This window comes from Pieris napi, chromosome 1, assembly GCF_905475465.1.
Source record: "Pieris napi chromosome 1, ilPieNapi1.2, whole genome shotgun sequence".
Taxonomy (NCBI): Eukaryota; Metazoa; Arthropoda; class Insecta; order Lepidoptera; family Pieridae; genus Pieris; species Pieris napi.
Genome location: NC_062234.1, coordinates 480,114 through 499,497, shown reverse-complemented (window position 1 = coordinate 499,497; position 19,384 = coordinate 480,114). Strand labels below are relative to the sequence as shown.

General features: G+C 38.0%; 1 protein-coding gene across 4 annotated transcripts; it reads left to right on the top strand.

Annotated features, from left to right (window-relative positions):
• The first annotated feature begins 184 nt into the window (after positions 1–184).
• On the top strand, positions 185–18,689 carry LOC125053011 (proteasome activator complex subunit 4A-like). Of its 4 annotated transcripts, XM_047654211.1 has the most exons (25): positions 185–680; positions 1,654–1,794; positions 1,879–1,995; positions 2,263–2,388; positions 3,449–3,493; positions 3,676–3,883; positions 4,519–4,672; positions 5,021–5,104; positions 5,310–5,487; positions 5,652–7,076; positions 8,078–8,252; positions 9,003–9,284; positions 9,667–9,929; positions 10,437–10,679; positions 11,868–12,112; positions 12,587–12,714; positions 13,179–13,367; positions 13,448–13,643; positions 14,278–14,474; positions 15,098–15,216; positions 15,806–15,939; positions 16,050–16,189; positions 17,016–17,187; positions 17,283–17,653; positions 17,735–18,689. In XM_047654211.1, the coding sequence occupies exons 1-25, from the start codon at positions 451–453 to the stop codon at positions 18,107–18,109; spliced, it is 5,937 nt and encodes a 1,978-aa protein (XP_047510167.1). In that variant the 5' UTR covers positions 185–450; the 3' UTR covers positions 18,110–18,689. The 4 variants fall into 4 exon arrangements, with proteins under 4 accessions (XP_047510167.1, XP_047510324.1, XP_047510250.1 ...); XM_047654368.1 differs by lacking the exon at positions 2,263–2,388 and having other exon boundaries at positions 186–680; XM_047654294.1 differs by lacking the exon at positions 5,021–5,104 and having other exon boundaries at positions 186–680.
• The last annotated feature ends 695 nt before the right edge of the window (positions 18,690–19,384 follow it).

The window sequence follows — 19,384 nt, the reverse complement described above, 5'->3', positions numbered from 1 at the left end:
ATTGTAATAATTAGTTTTTTCTTCTAAATTCCCGCTGGAAGGATAGGTAGATAGTCTGTGATCACAATTAGCACATAAAATAAGGCAAACCGAGAAACTACAACAATAATTATTATATTATGCTATTCTTATCTATGTTCCATTAACCAAACGGCAAACTCAAACATCAAAATATGCCATGACAGTGACACTACGTAATCTGTGATTGATAATTATTAAAATTTAAATTGTCAATTTAAAAATCAAGTAAAATGAAACGTAAAATCTTGTAAAAATTCATGCTTACTCAATGACTTGTGTAAATTCAATTTATTCATGTTCATCATATTTATTAGTTCAGTGATATTTCAAATAATTTGTGCCGGTGGGAGTTGCATTACGAAATACATGTATCGTGATCGTAGGTGTCAAGAACACCTGTTTTTTACAAGAAAATAATAACACGCGAAAATGTTGCAAGACGACGAATTTGAGCAGTTACTGTTGACGGATGAAAGGGTGAAAAATCTGGGATTCCGCCCTCAAAAGGAGATTTTAACCAACCATCTACTGCCGTATTCCGAAGAGCTCGATGAAGAATCTAACAAGTTTTTTGCGCAGGTCAAAACGAACTTTGCAAAGTCTGTTATACTGCGGGAGATGAAACCAGCTTGTGTTGTATGGTCTTCCAGATTAATAAAGTAATTATCCTTAATATTATTTTGAAGCTTCTTAATTTGATTTATCGTTATATTTGTTTAAACTAAAAAACCTTACACATTATTTTACATATATAATTTTATAGATTCATAAACATAGCATAGACAGCTTATAAATGTACTGTATGATAAATTATACTTGGGTATAATACAGTTAACCTTTGGCACACTATCCTATGTTTAAAATAGCTGGCCCCAACCCAGAACTTCCTCAGTTGGTTTTCAAGTATATTTGTGTATTAACTAATACTAAACTGATAATTTTCAAGGGAGGATTAATATAGTTTTAAAATAATTTTGCTCTTGTCCTTTTAAAACTGGATGTTTATGACATCCACATATTAAACATTAACAAGTCAATAATATAAATCTTTAAAAAAATGTTGTGTTTTGGATAATTAATTACAAAATGACTAAATTACAGTATATGTTTATATTAAATTGCTACCCAGATACCTTATTCCAGTACAGTTCCCTTTCAGTTAAAAGTATATATTTTTTATTAAATTATTTATTTAAAAAATTATCCATGTACAAACTGAAATATTGTAATAGTGTTATTAATTATGTTTAGTAAGGAAACTTTGAATAAAAAAAAGGAATATATATGGTGCAACAACTACTGTAAGTAACAAAACCTTTAAGACTTACAGTAGTTATTATTGAAATAGCTATGTAGGCAAACAATTTAATGATCTACAAGACATTTTAACAATTTAAACAAACAAACATAAACATACATAATAGTTACAGATGTGCATTGCTACAGATGATTACTTCTGTTTCTAATTTATGAAAGATGTTTGCCAAATGTCTGTCTTATCGTTTTTAAAAATAAATCAAGGTCTTTACTAAATTTCATTATATTGATAACTTATATGGCCATTATAAACTTACATATATTGAATTGTTTTACTGTAATGTAGACTGCTGATGAAACTGCTTATTTACTTAGGTACATTAGAATATATGGGCTGAAGTTTGGAAAAGAAGACCACATAGCTTTCATCAAACTAGCATATGAATTGGTACTGATTCCTGACTTGGAACCATGTAAAGTGCAGAAATTTGCTACACTATTTGTCATGCTTACAAAGTAAGTTAACAATGAATTTTTGAGTCATTTAGGATTATAAATGTGACAAAGAATAATGGATTAAGATTAATGTTTGTTTTATAGAAAAAAACACTTGATTTCACCAGAAGAGTTGGTGTTGCCATGGCGTCCACTTTATGATTTGGGAAAAAAGTTATTTGATAAGAACTCAACAAACATTGGAATGTTCCATTATATCTCGTATGTATAGATAATGTTACACTTATTATTTAATTAAACCTACTTTGTTTCTCCTCACATATATAGTAGTAAAAATTTGATTATTAAACTCTTCCAACCAATTTTTTTTTTAGTATAATAGGCTGTACCACATCATATCACTACCTATGAAACTTGCTTCATAGTGTCCATGGACAATGATCGTCACTTAACATCAGTAGCTTTTGACCCATTAAAGGGTAGGAGAAATTTAAAAAAGATATTTATAACAAGTCCAATTCTGTTCAGGCCCAAACGATCTGGCAACCAAGAGACTTCTATGCTCGATATGGTACGAAAGATCATATCGGGAAACGGTTTAGACGACATCCTTGGTTTATTTGGGTTTGCCCCACCGGCCGACGAATGCCCCACGTAATATATTTATGGTCCGAGAGTTGGTACCCATTTTCAGAGGCTATTTGACGCACTGTAGTCGTAATATTTGAATACAAAATCAAGAGTAGATATGTTTTCTTTCAATTTCTGTTACTTCGTCTTCTCTAATACTTTGTATATAAGGAACATTACAGAGCCACTGACCAGTTAATTTTTTTACAAACTTTAATAGGAGTTTTACAATTCAATTATTTTTTAATCTTTGTGCGCAATGCGGTGGTCCAAGCTTATGAACTCGTAAAAATATTTGTTTAATCAAAACCAACTAATTACAATTTTCATCTCTTTTTAATTTTGTCTGAGTATTCTATATTTAACAATGTGCCTCAAGTGGCTTCTCAAAAGAATCTCAACTCTCCTACTATTGGAGCTTCAGGTGGCAGTGGGTTTAGGTTGTCATTCATCCATGTTCATTGTACAAATAGTATGCAGGCGAATTTAAAATGTAAATATTATGCGAAATGGAACGTGATTTTTACACAGTAAATGAAAAATTTAATTATTAATGATAAGTCGAATTCTAGATGTATGAGTTACACGTTCTTGATTATTTAAATGTTTTTTTTTATGTTCTTGGGTTAAAAATATTTACTTTCGTCAATTATTCTGTGTAAATAAAAATAATTTATCAGTAGTAACGAGAATATACTACATATATTGTCTCTCGCTAACTGTAAAACATAACAAAATAAAAACATAAAATATATTTATTATGGAATATAAGATACAGTAGGTATCACTTATTCCATGATTTATATAAAATTTAGATAGCAAGCTATGTAAATTGTATATATAAAGCAGTTTTCTGCTTTCTGTTCCTATTTCTTTATTGTTATAGGGGTCACCATAGCGAGACCTGTTTCAGCGGAATGTGCATTGCTACTTGTTACGCATATCCAGTTTCGATCAATAGATTTAACATAATTTCATTGAGACATTCTGTATGTACATTTCATTAATATACTGTCAACGGTTGCATGAGGATTCATTTTGTCATTATTACGAATGGTCGAATACGTATAACTTATGTTTTCAGATCTTTAGGCTCTACTTACATGTCTGTGGTGCGCTGTGCTAAACCGTAAGTGATAAATATTTTTTATTTATTTAACTGATATTTTATAAGGCCGGCAACGCACTCGCGAGGCCTAAGGCATTGTGTCCAGGGGTGGCAGTATCACTTAACATCAGTTCAGTAAATTGATAGTTATTTATGATATGGATGTACCACATAGCTTCTTAAGTACAATTCCATAATTTCAGTTATTTTGAAGTATCGGCAACGAAAGAAATACTAGAGATGATACTGCCCAGTGTGATGCCATGGGGAACCGATGCCGAAACTAATGAGTCGTACATATTCTTGCCCGTGGGCCTTCCTCCAGAAAATGCAGCTCAAGGACACGAACTATGGTTCAATGAGCTAATGACAATATACGACACTTGCCATAACACACAAAGTGGGGATCCCGTAAGTTGTGTATACGCTAACCCGCCTCCTCCTTCCAGATTATCATATAAAAGATTTTTATATTATAACTAGCTGTCCCCGCGAACTTCGTTTCTCCTTAATCTGATTTTACTTAGCCTACCTTTATAGTACATACCAACATGGAACATTTTGCTATGGTACCCCAGAGACCGTACGGTTTTCTGGAATGAAAAAATTCTCAGACTTACTGAATATGCATAAAAATTTTCATAAGAATCGGTCGAGCAGTTTCGGAGGAGTATGGGAACGAACATTGTATCACGAGAATTTTATATATTAGATAATTAACACAGTTTTTTCGAGTTTGTACTAAAGCGGTGACCAATAAATCGCAACCGTTTTACTTGTCAATCTGATTACCACTGATCGCTTCCAAATACGACATTGTGTTATATGAAACGAGTATTTTATTAATCACTGTGTTAATTATATTTTATTGTAAACCAGACAATGGCGAAAAAGGAAGTAAACTTGTACACAGAGCAAATCATAGTTATCAGATATGACATAGACAACAAGTGATGCATTCTATAATTTCTGAAGGCGCCAAATTTAAATTTAATCGACTAACACATTGTTCCGGTTGTAGTTGATAAAATGGTAATATATTTTAGGGCATATTCATACTGTTCGCAAACTTGGCGAAAAATAATCCTGGCGCAGTAGATTGGACACCATACGTGCCCAAGATTTTTATGAGGTTCCTCCACACTCTAAACTTACCCGTCTCGTATAATGACATGCAGCACTTCCGCCACGCGTCTTTGGGTGAGATTATTTTGTGATTTAATACGTTGATATAATATTTTTATATTTTTAACGGACTGCGTATAATGCTTTAACTAAAATTGGTTCTGAATTATGGAATATGGCACTCATAACAAACTCATACATATTGTACGTTTATATCCATTTGTCACACTTTGTCTAGTACTTCTATAATGATGCATTCATTACATCAAATTTCTTTGATAATCCATTCTGAAAACTTCTTCATATTTTTCATTGATACTTGTACGATTTCGTGTACTTTTTTTGTTACAAAGCATGCTATTTGATTAATATATCTCGTTGTACCCATACAAGGTGACGGACTAACATTCATTTCATTTCCAGTGTGCAAAGTTCCACTCGCTGAAGCTATGCGTTGCATAAAAGTTCCCTCGTTTGTCCTTAATCTATTAAATATAAACCTGGATGGTGAGTTTTACACAAGCAGTTTCGAGGTATCCTACCGTATTAAATTCACAGTTACACACACATAAACACGTTTCGACACGGGCCTTTGCGATTAATAATGTTTGTGTCTAATATTTTAGCATAACTCGAAACTGCTTGAAAAATGTTCACCACCGGTTCATTTCAAATAAGATAACTAAATATTAAAGATTGTGTCAATTTCTAGATGTGAAACATGTCGCAAAATGGATCGTATGGACGATTAATCCCGATGGAGTGGTTCTAAAACAATTGAAGTCGTTCTTAGCGGGGGTCGAAAGTTATCTCCACAGCGCCAACGCCGGCCGGTGGTCTTTTAAACTGAGAGATCTTCTTAAAAAACTGGCAGGAGAATTCCTCTATAGGTAAAAGGGCAATTTTTTGGTCCGGGGGCCCTGCGAAATCTGGTACTCTGCTTGGGTAATCTGGTTTAAAATTTTTCATCCTAACACCGACAATTTTTGACATTTGTTTTTATTTCTCCATCAGTGATGGGAGCGGTGTTTATAAATCATTTTATTGTTTAAAGGGTCCGGTTCGAGCGTGAAAAGAAATTCCTAAACTCCTGGGGGAACAAAACTCCCGAAGGGTACAAATTGCGCGACGAAGATATCACAGAGTTCGTGACGATCGTTCTGGAACCGACTTTCCAGGCCGTTTACAGTCGCAGCGGGTCTCTCGACATCTCTGTAGCTTTGCAGAATCTGGCGACCCTTAGACCGGCCATAGTAATACCGCCTCTCATCGAGAAACTTAGAACCTCGTTGACGTCGCTGACGGAGCCTCACAGAGTGACCGCCGCCATGTCTGCGGTCGCAGCCGTCGCCAGGCCTATGCTTCGCGGCGCAGACGCAGACTACCCCGAGGGGCCGACGCACGTCGTACCTCTACTGATGGCCGTCCTGCCGGGCCTCGATCCCAACGACTTTAAAAAGACTATTGTCACCCTACACTTCATCCTGATGTTCAGCTGCATGGTCACCTACATCGACTGTAGTTCCGCGCACGAGCACTGGCCGGACATGACCGAGGAGGAGCTGATGACCTGTGAACTGACAGCTCAGTTCGAAGATTTTATATTGGTGCTGCTGGACAAGCTCTTCGCTTTCATCGAGTCGAGCGTTCAGGAACACGTCAGGTTGGAGTCGAAAGATTCCGATAGTATGAAGAGCAGGACGGATATGGCTATGGAAACGGGTATTTCCTGCGCGGTGTGTTCAGTTTTGACGCAGTGTTCGCCCAAAATTTTCAAGGAAGCCTTGAGGAAGTTTAAAGCCTTCGCCACCGAGACGACGTACGAAACAAACGTGTCCGGCAGCATGATCGGCGCGCTTTTGAAGGTGTTCGCGCGTATCAATCCCGAAGCAACGCTAGCCGCTTTCCTTCCGCCCCTCTGTCTAGACTTACGAGAGCTTCTGGCCAGCGACGAAGCCTTGCACGATGAGAATCCGCCTCGCGAACTCGTCTACCGGCTCGTTCTTTTTTCGGAAGTGGTCTCGTGTGACGGCACAGTTCTGCTGAAATACATGGACCAAATATTGCCAGTTCTGGACAGGGCGTTGAAATTACACGCCACTTACGCGTTGACCCCGGCCTGCGACGCGTTGGGTAACATTCTGTCTTGCCTGTCGGCGATCGATCTGAAGGAATGGAAATGTTCGACGAAGGATTACGGAGCCGCTCCAGAGAAATGGTTGCCTATCAGGGAGTGGGGAAACGGTTGCTCGCTTAATGATGTCAAATTTCAATGGCACGTCCCCAGCGCGGAGGAGGCGGCGTGTGCCCAGATGTTGATAGATAGATATGTTAAGTCGGAAGTGGGGAGGCTGCAGCAGTGGCTGGGTGACGAACGCCCGATGTGCCGCGAGAGGAGGCTCAGAAGTCTGAACATTATTAACTCGGCATTTTCTTGTTCAAAGTTCTTACCGCCTCCCAATGAAGAACCGGTTTTAGTGTAAGTAAAACTCTTTTTTTAATATAGCATAGGGTCTGCCCTTTTTGGGCGTCCCGAGCCTCCGGGCAATCATCGCCCATGGACACCCATTTTTAGTGGGTGCATTGCCGGCCTTTGAGGAAGGAGTACACTCTTACTTTGAATAGTTGGAGGTCGTATCTCTCTGGGAAGACCCCCACCGGGAGTCGATTCCACAGTTTTCTAGTTCGAAAAAAAGTGCCTTGTGAAACGGACTGTGGAAGACTTCCAGCCATCAAGGTGATGTCGATGAAATTTTGCTACGGCTCGTACGGTGTTGAAACGAGGCAGGAGGGATCAACCCAAACAATTCTTCAGAACGCTCACCATAGTACACTTTGTAGAAAACGCATAGAGACGCAATGTCTCTGCGTAGAGATAGAGAATCAAGAAACGTTTATGGCCTTGATGTATCCTGTTAAACCATCGTTACCTTAAACGGTTGCAAAACAACTGTTTAACATCTTAATGGACTTAAACTGTTTGATTTGCGTGTACGTGAAATTGTTGAAATTGGATAATAGTTAAGTGTGATGGTCTCATAGGGCTTTCAATTATGAATTTACCTGTTAAAACTGTCTGATTTTGATTAAAATCGGTTTAGTAGTTCTTGAAATAGGGTGTCCACGCATATTTGAAGGGGATATAAGGGTGTTGTTGACAGATACTTAAAGGCGGTTTAAAAGTCAAAAATCATTAATTCATATCGGTAACACAATGTACACAAAAGAAATATACATCAAATGGTTCTAATTTTACATTTACTGCCAGTTCTCAAATCAAGGACGTAGAACGGAAGAGAATAACTGGCAATAAACTCTCCGCCACTCTTTTTAATTGCCAAGAATTTTTTTTACACAACGTTTGTAAGGAGCTGCAACCATTACACCATGTTCCACATGACATCTTAAGTAATAAATAAAATAAATTTAAAACAAAGATTTCTAATAATTTAGTTTAATATCTCTACATTACTTTATCAGTGTGGAGTCCGAGGTGCCAGCCACAAATATACCATTTATGAATGGAGTGAAGCACCAGGTGTTCTTGGACGGAGAGAATATGAGGGTGGCAATGACTCACCTTCTCCTGAAGGTTCAGGCGAAGATGCTGACCGAGAAGACGGAGGATCCACGCGGCTTAGACATTCTCTTGCAGGTACATAATACTACGGCAAGGAGGGAAATTGGCCTAGCTGCTAGAACATATTACTTGTATTGAACTAAGGGGAATTTTTTATTGCTTAGTCCAGTTGCGCACTTGGATACAAGAACTTTTTAATCAGAGACAGTATAAAAGTTCAAAGAATCAGCCATACAACCACATATAACATACAACTTTCCTTTCTTCGATAACGACAGCGGCGTCTGTTCTGCCTCTATTATAATGGCAATTATGTAATTTCGAGATGTAAAAGCTTTTCTGTGTGATAAAACAAATATTTTTTGTTTGTTAGTTTATAAAAAAAATACGGAAATAAAATATTCTCAGTCTTATTTTAAAAAATAAATCAGTGGCTCTAAAACATTTTTAGGTTTGGGCCTCAGATTTTTGTATCTGTATCATTTTCATTTGTCAATCTAATAGGCAAGTAGGTGATCAGCCTCCTGTGCCTGACACACACCGTCAACGTTTTGGGTATAAGGCACCGGTTTATTTACGATGATTTCTTTCACCGTTCATGCGAATGTAAATGCGCACATAGACAGAAAGTGAATTGGTGCATAACTGGGAATCGAACCTACGAACTCAAGGATGAGAGTCGCACGCTGAAACCACTAGCCACAACACTGCTCATACCTAGACTTATTATAATAGTTTGATAGAGTAATATTAGTAAAATAACATATTATTTTTTAAGGCCGTGCTATCAGAATTAAATTCAATATTTGAATAAAATCCAATTAGGTATGGGAACGCGTGATTCTTACGAAGAACATCCGCGGTGGGTCTACGTTAGAGACGAAATTGCGTTCGTATGGTGTGTTAGAACGCGCGTTCGACGGCAAAGGTGGGGTGGGGGGTAAATGTGACGACATGGGGGCCGCGAGACTTCGAATGGTTTTAGCCGACGCGGTGAGACTACAAGAAGAGTCGAGGCTTGATTTGAGCTGCGATGCCGGGATCACTCCGTCAGTTCTCCAAGGACTCAACGCTCTATACGATCTGTCCATCAACAGTTATACTACGGTGAGTTGCTGTCTACGTAGAAAATCGAATTTGAAAAAAAAAAAAAAATTATTAGTACTTAGCCTCCTCCAAATTCTTCCCTCTCTTTCGCGTATCAACCGTCCTTGTCTCACATCTAGAAAGTTTACTGAGGAATATTCCTTTGTCAAAGGGATATAACTAGTCCTGAAAACTGTACCATACAACTACAATTGCTCTGAAACAGCCTAAAAAGAGTGTAACTTTATGTAAATTCCGATTTTCTAGTATGTGATAGATGTGAATCATATTTCAGCTTACTGAAAACTTGTCAACCCGACTTGGTAACAATAGTTTTACGACAACGAGATTAACAACCACTGAACTTACTCTTACAATTGTTAACTTAACAATTCCTCTTCAGATTCGTCGTCAAGCCCAGGTGTGTCTATACAAAATGCTTACAAACTATCCCTATTCCTACCGCGCCTTAATACCCAAGCTCGTGGAATTGCTTGGCTCCATTGGTAATGATGACGAAGGCCACGCCCGTCACAAGGGGGCGCTTTATATCCTTTTGGGACCAAAAATGGCACCTCTTTTGGCCAAACAGGACTGGGCTGTTATACGAGTGGTGTGGCCCGCAATTTTGAAAGCGCCCCTCAGTGAGAAACTTAGTATTCATAGGTAATATAAATTTATTTATCTCCTTTGCCTCCCTTAGTCCCATTGACAAGTTTTAAAAACCTTTTCTGATTATTTATTAGTGACCTATACAAAAAGTTAAAATTTCAAATTAATATCGAGAACCCAGCAAAACACTTCTCTAGGCAAGATGGCGTCGCATCGATCGCTGTGACGTACCATGCTTGTAAACACGTTAATAAACGTCAAGTTTGACGTGTTAATTGTCATTTTTAAATTCACAGATACACATATATTATATTTCGTTTCAAAAACAGTCTCCAACGAAATTAAAAGCCATGATTGAAGCATCGTCGATTCGACTGACTTATGACCGTTGTGTCACGTGATTTTTAAATCATTTTATTTATGGTTGTTTTGATGAATTCTTTATTTACAAGTTACTTTACTCTAGCCTCATGACATTTTTATTTTATTCTTTTAGACACCTTCTTTGCAACATATCGCCTACTAATATATTATGTATTAATTTTTTATTTATTTTTTCAGATTAGAACGTGCATTTATAGATGTTTTATTCCGTTCATTCCCGACGATAAACACTCGATTAACGATAACGGATGGGTCGGTTGAGGCCGCTAAGCGACTCTTAACGGAGGATGAACTAAACGACCCAACATTCGTTCAACAACTTGCGAAATCTCAAGAAGTAGAAATGGCGACGTCGGATAGCGTTGAGCAACTTTATTTGGAACTCATCAATGAATTGGTTGATATAGCGGAGTCCAGTGTGTGAGTTTATTTTCATATAGTATTTATTTATAAGTAATCTACATTATAGAAGAAAACGCTTAGACAAAGAGACAGATAAACAAAATATAGGAAACATAAAACATACTTAAGTCTATTAAAAACAATAGATAAAAAAAGACTGAAATTATATATTAAACAAATATTTTTAAGAAAAAAGAAATTGTTACTACTGCGAAATTAAGTCAAAGTCCTCCCGCTTATTTAATCCCATGTTATGAAGATGTAGATAATTTTCAGTTGATAAAAAAAAATTTCGGTTCCTTGAAAAATACTAGGAATAGTATCTTGCTCGCCAACAAGGGGTAATTGGAGTTCCGGGCTTTCTTACTCACTATATCAAAATACTAGCCGTTTCGCGCCCGCTTTGCTGGACGAATTAAAATAAATTTTATGTTTCATTATTTTATTTTTTTTTCATATTTTTATTATTCTTCTTTTTAACTTCCCGCTAAGAAAATTGAAATATTTCGAAAATCGAGTTTTTAACAGATGTTGACGTTTAGAGGTTCTAGGAAGCCTCCCCGAATGTTTCCGCGGTGAAGTCCGTATGGATAAATTTTCATATAAGTAAAATAGCAATAAAAAAATGAAGGAATGTTGGAATTTAATAAATAAATAGCCATAAACCATCTAGGAAAAATTTCGCATCGAATGGTGGTAGTTTCATGTCGATAAATTATTTTTAAATTTCTTTAGACAATGGTAGAAGTCGCTCACTCAAAAAAAGATTTATCTCTGGAGATTCGACTGTATATTAAAATATTATTTTATCGCATATATCTTGAGACTCCAATATATATGCGAATGAATTCCAGTGATTTCAGTATGATCATTTATCGTAAAAAATCAAATTGCACAATTTTAACTATCTCTTTCTGTCATATTGTGTTTAAAGAGCACGGTGCATTTTTTATCAACATACTATAATAATGATTTTGTACTTCATGTAATTCACGTTTATATCAATTAATGAATGTTTTAAATATTAAGAGTGTGCGGTGAGAGAACTGCCGTGGCGTTCCGCAACCAGTCACTTGATATTTTGTGAATGCAGTAAATGACGTATAGCAAAGTAGGATTGTAAAAATAAATACTAGATCAAATTAAAGCTGTAACACAATTTTTTAAATAGCATTTCTTAAGATAACGTTAAAATTGTGAATGTAGCCAATGGTGGCGTCAGGAGCTCGCGATGCAGATGCTTATTTTCTGCGCATCGCTTCAAACCCAATACCCGCCGAGGGCAGTCCGTCTTTTCACCAAGTGTTTGCTGCACGAAAACTTCGTCGTGCGAAGATTGGCCCAGAGACTAGTCTTCTTCGCTCTCAAACAGCGGAAGAGGAAACTGAATAAGATCAAAGTTGACCCTTACGAGGTGGCCGGCGTTCGGAAACCAGAAACACATATGCCAGGTACACTATGCTTCTAAACTTATGTTAATTTAACTATGTTCTTGGGATATTCATTGTGGTTAGACCAATTTCTAGTATTTTCAGTTACACAGGCCTATATTTTTTGATTCATAAAAAAGAGTTTCTAATTTAATGAACCTCCATGATGTGGAATCGTAATTGTCAGCACCCAGTTTCATGACTACTTCAGGAATCTTATTACACCAGTGAACCCTGAAATAAATATTCCGCGAACTCTTTTTCACGATGTGAAAAATCCTGACGTGATGGGCTGAAACCAACCAATTTATATTCAGAATCAGCGTACCCGGATTGGCTAAGGACACTTATCAAATTCAAAACACCAAAAATCATGTCGGCCTGTGTTATTCAGTACAACATTATTTATATGATGAAATTTCGATTTAGCATTTGCTTACTCAAAAAATCTATGGGACAGCATTTGATAATATTTGAATTAATTTTTTTATTTAGGATATAGAAAAGACTTGGAATGGGCGGTCTGGTCAAAGGACAGGGTAATAACGACAGATGAGGAATGGGACAAGCCCTGGCTGAGGAATTATACTTACGGCTATTATTCGTGGCCTAAGAACATTGAGGTATGCAAAACTATTATGTACACATTTTTAAGCCTAATTTTCTTGAATAATTATATGTTAATCTATAACTTTTTATTACCCCTGTTTTTATGTACGGATCACTTGTAGAACTATTTTAAACAAAACTCTAAGATAAGCATTGATTTTTCGGATAAAGACAGCCATTTTAGTCATTTAGACTGAAAAAAGTTCACGAACCAAACGGAAATGATTCACTTCCACTGCTATGCTTACTTAGAGTTGACAGTTTTTTGTCATTTCATTAGATGTAAGGATTTGATTTTGAGAATTTAATCACTTTATGCCATACAGAATATTGTTTTAGCCGGGTCGATTCCCGGTATGGCAAGAATTTAAAATAAGTTTAAATGCAGTTTTGTTTTTTTTTATTCCAACCTGTATAGTTAATACCAACAATATAATATATTAAAAGTTCTACCGTATGAAGTATAAGGGTTTTATAGGTGGCAGCTCCGATTAGCCAACAGAACTATGCCTGGGACAAAAAACCGGAAGATATGGAAGAAGGAGAACGTTACATTTACGAGTTCTTCACCGACGAAGAGAATGCCACGAAATTGGTCAAATTCTTTACGACTGAAGAGAAAAAGGGCAAAGACAAGTTCCTCGGGATGCGTTCTGCCATGTTTCGGGTGAGTCCGAGTTATGTTCACTTAAAGATTACGAATAATTCTGACATTTTATTTTATAAATATGTTTTTGCATTGTATAGTTCCTGTTCGCGCATTTCGGGCGTCGTGTAACGAGGCGCTTCATCGACGAGGCCATAGAGTGCGCGAGTAAGTCCGAAGAGTCCAAACAGCGTTTCGCGGCTGAAGTGGCCTGTGCAGCGCTGCGGGCTCCGAGGTACTGGAGGCGGGAGGACGCGATAGCCTTGCAGAGGGACGCCATGAAGATTGTTACTAACGGTAATTGCTTGCGCATAAAATTCTTAAAAAGCGTGCATTTATAATTTTAAAAAAACTACGTCTTGCACCGGGAGTGCCGGCAGAAGTGAAAACTTGAATATTAACGTTGTGCATTTTGATATTTTGGAATGGTTAGGGAATAATTTTGCACGAATTGCTTTAATTATCAGTATAAAAGTACTATCATTTGTGTGGTAGAATACAATATTTATTTATTGCGCTATCGTACACAAACATGATATTTTATATTACATTAAATACGCCGCGCCTTCTGGCAATGTGACCATGGGCAGCGGTATCACTTAACATCAGTTGAGCCCCTTATTTCAGAAAAAAAATCCTTTTTTAATAAAAAACGATGTCGTGTGGAACATGGTGTAACGGTTGCAGCTCCTTACAAACGTTGTGTAAAACAAAAACTTGGCAATTAAAAAGAGTGGCGGAGTGTTTATTGCCAGTTCTTCTCTTCCTTTCTACGCCCTTGATTTGAGTACTGACAGTAAATCAAATTAAAAGCGTTTAATATTTCTATTTTGACGTTCATAAGTGTACATTGTTACCTATATGAATAAATGATTTTTTTACTATTAACTTTTGACTAATGCAATATTTGTTTGTATTTCTCTTACGGTAGGTCTAACGGCAGTGATCCCGGAGACCCAAGAGGACTGGGGCACGGCGATGGCCACGGCCGCGGACAAGATGGACCCCGTGCGAAACGCCGAGGTCCTCGATCGACTGCTGCAGCTGTGCTCGCCGCCGCCTTCGGCCGAGGCCGCGCCCGACCAGGAGACCTCTTTCGTGGCCAGCGCTAGGCTCTATGTTTTTCAAGTAAGACAACAAAATATATATTTAATCAATACTTGGTAATGAATTTATTTAGCGAATAGGTCGCTTTATGTTGGGCTGAAAAGGTCGTAACAGAAAAGCCTTCGAGAGCGACAGCGGTCATCATATTATTTAGTATTTTAGATTTGTCTTTAACCTCAATATAGGCTTCAGATTAGGTTTTACCTCTTCGTCAGCGCAGAATTTCTCTCCAGCGAGCATTCTCTTGAGGTCTGAGAATAGGAAAAAGTCGTTATTAAAAAACTTACTATACTGGTCTCTGGCAGAATGACAAGCGCTGTGGAACACGTCTGCTCCTGAGCATAATGCTGAGTCAGGGCCAGTTACAACTGCAACACACACACATTACTCACTTAAAATGTACCTTATTCCTTTTGTTTTCTTTGCATAATTTTTGTTATTATTCTTTTTTTATTATTATTTTGTGTTTCGTCTCGTATCCTCTTAAAAGGATATTTCCCGTTTCTGCAATATATTTCTGTCATGCCTGCGTGCGTACGTAGTCTTAGTGTAAGACATATTTAGATATAGTTTTCTTCAAAAGTTTCCTACGGGAGTTGTACAGTTAATTATGGATTGCCTTTAAGAAACGTTCTAACTCACAGGGCGTGTTGGCAGCGCTGTCGTGGCGCGCCGCTCCATTGGCCGCTGAACTTCTGGAACGACTGGAAGCCGCCAACTTCATACAACACCCTTATGAAAACGTACGAGCCACTGTCGGAAGGTAAAATATAAAAAAAATATATAATGTTATTTTACGTTTATATCTTCTATAGGCCTATGTATTTTGACGCCATTAAATCTTCTTCAATAATAAATTGTAGTTGAGAAAGCGCCCAAAAGCGATGAAATCGTTATTTAATTGAAAAATTAAAGAGTTTTTAAATCTCATTGCCCTAAAGAACATCTCCTAGTCTCAATAGGCTATTTGACGGAATCAACAATAAATTGTCTCTCTCTTTCTTCCTCTCTCTCTACCAGTCACCAAAAGCTTAAGGTATCGGGACCTTTGCGTGCTTTATGTCCAAAGAAGCTCCGGGTCTTTTGGTAGAGCAGTGAAGAAAGACTATCGTAACAATATATACATATGTGTATTTGTGTAATTTAAGAATGACACGTAAAAAACTTGACTTTTATTACCGTGTTTACGATCATGGTACGTCACAGGAGCCGGGCGACGCCATTTTGTTTCGAGAAGTGTTTTGGCGGGTTCTCCAAATCATGAATGTTTCATTAGAATTTTTAACAATTTCTATAGGTTCTATACTCATCTAGAACCTCTAAAAATTGTTGACATTGTATTATTGCTTCAGTGTCTTGATGATGATATTCAACTTGGAAGTAATGTTCCCGGGTGGAGAGATTTGTTTTGCGCCGAGTCTTCAGCGCTTCTTGGACTCCGTCCAGCCTCGATTGGCTGCTTTGTACGACGAGAAGGGAGACATTGGTCAGTACCAATATTATAATTAACTGTAGAAAAGGGTTTACTATAGCAACTTGTTATATTCTTTATTAACTTAAGAAACAGTCAAAATTTCGTTATTCTTTTCTTTGCAGTAATTAAATCAGTAGCTTCAATATCGACGCCGTGCAGCAGCTCCCAGGTGGCTCCGAAGACAGGTTTCGACATGATGCAGCAGTTCAGGCCTTTGCTGCACGCTCACAGGGACCGGACACACGCACATACTGACCCGCAGGTGCTTTTCTAATTTTATTTTTATAAAGAATTATAAAAAGAGATATTTGTACCGTATAGTTTATGTAGTGTGAAAGGGCCTAGGAACCTTAAAGATCTCTATTTTTATATATATCAGAGTTGGAAATGGGAATCGTTTACCCCGTTGCATGGGTATGTGGGTCGAGACCCACTCCAGAATCTTTGCTATTCAGAGACCGGGTCAGCGACACCCACTAACCTCTCTCGCATTCTACCGGGGCCTTAACGGAGTAATTGTTACGCTCGAAACTTCCGGTGCAGTATGCACTACATAGGTGGTAGGAGGTGGGCGTATCTTCTCCTATTTACTCCGCGTCTTCTAACCCTAGAATTCGTCCTAGAGCGCTCTCCTTCTCGTTCTGCTGTCTCTTTTCTGTAGCAATACTTGCTACTTTACTTCATTCCATACAAGGTTATTGCCCATCGCAGAACAAGAAGATTATGACGTAGCTGAGAGACCGAGGAACCCTACGGATCCGTAAGCCGGATGAACCCTAACACATAAATAGTGAATATATTAATAAGTACTGGAAATCTGCACCGAGAGACCTTAGGTAACAGACCGACCCTTACGGAAAGGTGGTGGGATTTTGTAAAAGCTTCTTCGCCACTTTGAGAGGAAGCGAGAAATGAATAAGACAGAGGAATATTCAATTCTAATTTATTGTTATAAAACAATATCTTAAACAATATATTAAAGTAACGAAAAGAACAGACCCGTGAGCCGTGTCAGCAGTTGGTCAATGTTCAAATGAAATCCGAACACTTGCTTTTGAGTATATTATTGATTTATTGAAATATTTCAGACAGCTCCACCTAGTGGCTCGGAAACTGAACTGCAGCTGAGGGAGATGGACGAGGAATGTCCTCTCGAGACAGAGTTACCGGAGCGACTTCAGGCTGCCTTGCACTTTACAGGAGAAGCCGTGGCGGCTACGCACGCGCCTCACGAGAGAGCTGTCAATCTTTTAACCACAGGTATAATACAATCACTCACATCAATTTTGCCCTCCTTATTTCTTATGTTTAGCAACAAAATTTGTTTTAATTGTTTTTCTGATATATTTTTCCAGTTCTGAGCGGTTGCATGGGCATAGTGATTCGCGGTGTCAACACAAACTTGGAGACACATTTCAAACTGGTGCCTCTAGCCTGCGCTTTGGCCTCCAGAGGTTCCACCCGGCCTCACGAGGAGCTCCCTCGGGCGGCCGGGGGCTTCCTGGCGGCCCTCGCCCAGGTTCACTACCGAGGAGAGACCTTCGACCGCATCTTGAACGTTTTGGAGGAGCTGGCGAACGGTCGGTCCTGGTGGGCCCGTCTGGCCTGTCTGGACTTCGCCATCCCGCTGCTGTTCTACGGTCTTCCGATGCTGTGCGACCGGCCAGAGAGGGCCGTGCGAGCCGAGGCCTTCGCTCTGAAGCTCATGAGAGATACTAGAGTTGAGGTCGGTGTACTTCTATATATATTATACGACCGTATTTGCCACAATTTGTATTCGTTAAATAAATCCCAATACGTGTTCCAGGTCCGACAATCCGCCGCCAAAGTGTTGACGGGCTTAATGCACTGCCGAGCTTTACCCGACGAAGATAGAACTCTCCAGTCCTTAATCCGGAGCGCCCGATCCAAAGAGGCGGGCGAGAGGCATTGCGGAGTCCTGGGTCTCTGCGCCTACATGTCTTCCCGGCCTTACGGCCTCGGGCCGAGATTGGGGGACGTCCTGACGGAGTTGGCGAAGCACACCAACGCCCCGGACCCCATACCGGCCACGATACGAACCGCCCTCGCGGACTTCAAGCGGACTCACCAAGACGACTGGCCGAAGCACAGGGAACGACTCACCGAAGATGAACTGGATTTGTTGGCCGATCTGACCTCTCCTCCTAGCTATTGCGCTTGAGCCGATAGCTAAGTGTGGAATTTCAAAGTCCCGTATGTGATACATGTTTGGCCATTTAACCTCCGAATGCTTGACCGTTTTCAACGTACATATTAATTATATAATCTTTAGATGTGGTGTCGGTGTTAAATGTCTTTATAATCAGGTGTCGGAGATGAAGATTGAGCTTACCGGTTTAATAAAATATAATTACATATGATGTAATTGGTGTGGATAATCATGGCGTGCGAAATGCCCAGTTCATTATTTATAATGCATTTGAAGATGGTTATTTAGTTAATATTACTAAAGAAACGAGAATGAATATTGTGATTATTATTTTACCACTTTGAAAATTAGTTATGTTTTAACTAATGCAGACATTGTAAATTGTATATTTTTAGGTTATTTAAACAGTTTATAATTTTATGGCAAATTTATATTATAATGACAAATCATTATTTTTTTATGCATATTTTGTTTTATTGTACAAATCTTAGTTTATGTGTAAAAACCAACCATAATATTTATTATCAAATCTTGTTTGTAACGTTTTGCATAGGATTTCCCTATGAGAGCTTATTATATGTGAACTGCATTATGTCATGTTTTATTTACTACATTCATTTATTATTATTACAGAAATACATATATTATCCTTACAGACTATGCCAATAGCGGTGGGTGTGGTTGAAAAACTCGTAAAAACAGCAAAAGTGCGTCAGCTGACACTTTTTTCATAAATTGTTAACTTCATACATATAAGTTCAGATTTCAGTCTTCATTCAAACATTAATAAGTCATGTTAATATTTGATGACATCATGACTGATAAACGGAAGTCACTCACTTATAAAAAGATTACGGATCTTCTTTCAAAATAAAAATTGGTGAATAATATTGTACTAAATTGTTAATACCTACATAATAATAATAAAGAAACAAGAAATCACGAATATTGATCAAATTCTTATTTACTTGAGTCCCCCTCGTGGTTATTTAAACAGTCTTGTTATTTTGAACTTTTGGTAATTAGAATTTATTTCTAATTTGTCCCTTGATTTCCAAATTATCGAGAGTCGACTGTAAATGCATTGTCATCTGTTTGCTTTAGTTTGAAGCGCTGTGTAATGTGCGATACGTCCAAATCTGACGTGGAATATGTAAAACAATCAAAGTTAGGCATATTTTGCCCATTAGAGTTGGCACTTCTAGTTGCCGATCTCGTTACATTCATGTTTCATGTTGTTAGTCTGTGAGGTACAGTGCAATGCGCAGAAAATTAATACTTTAAAAA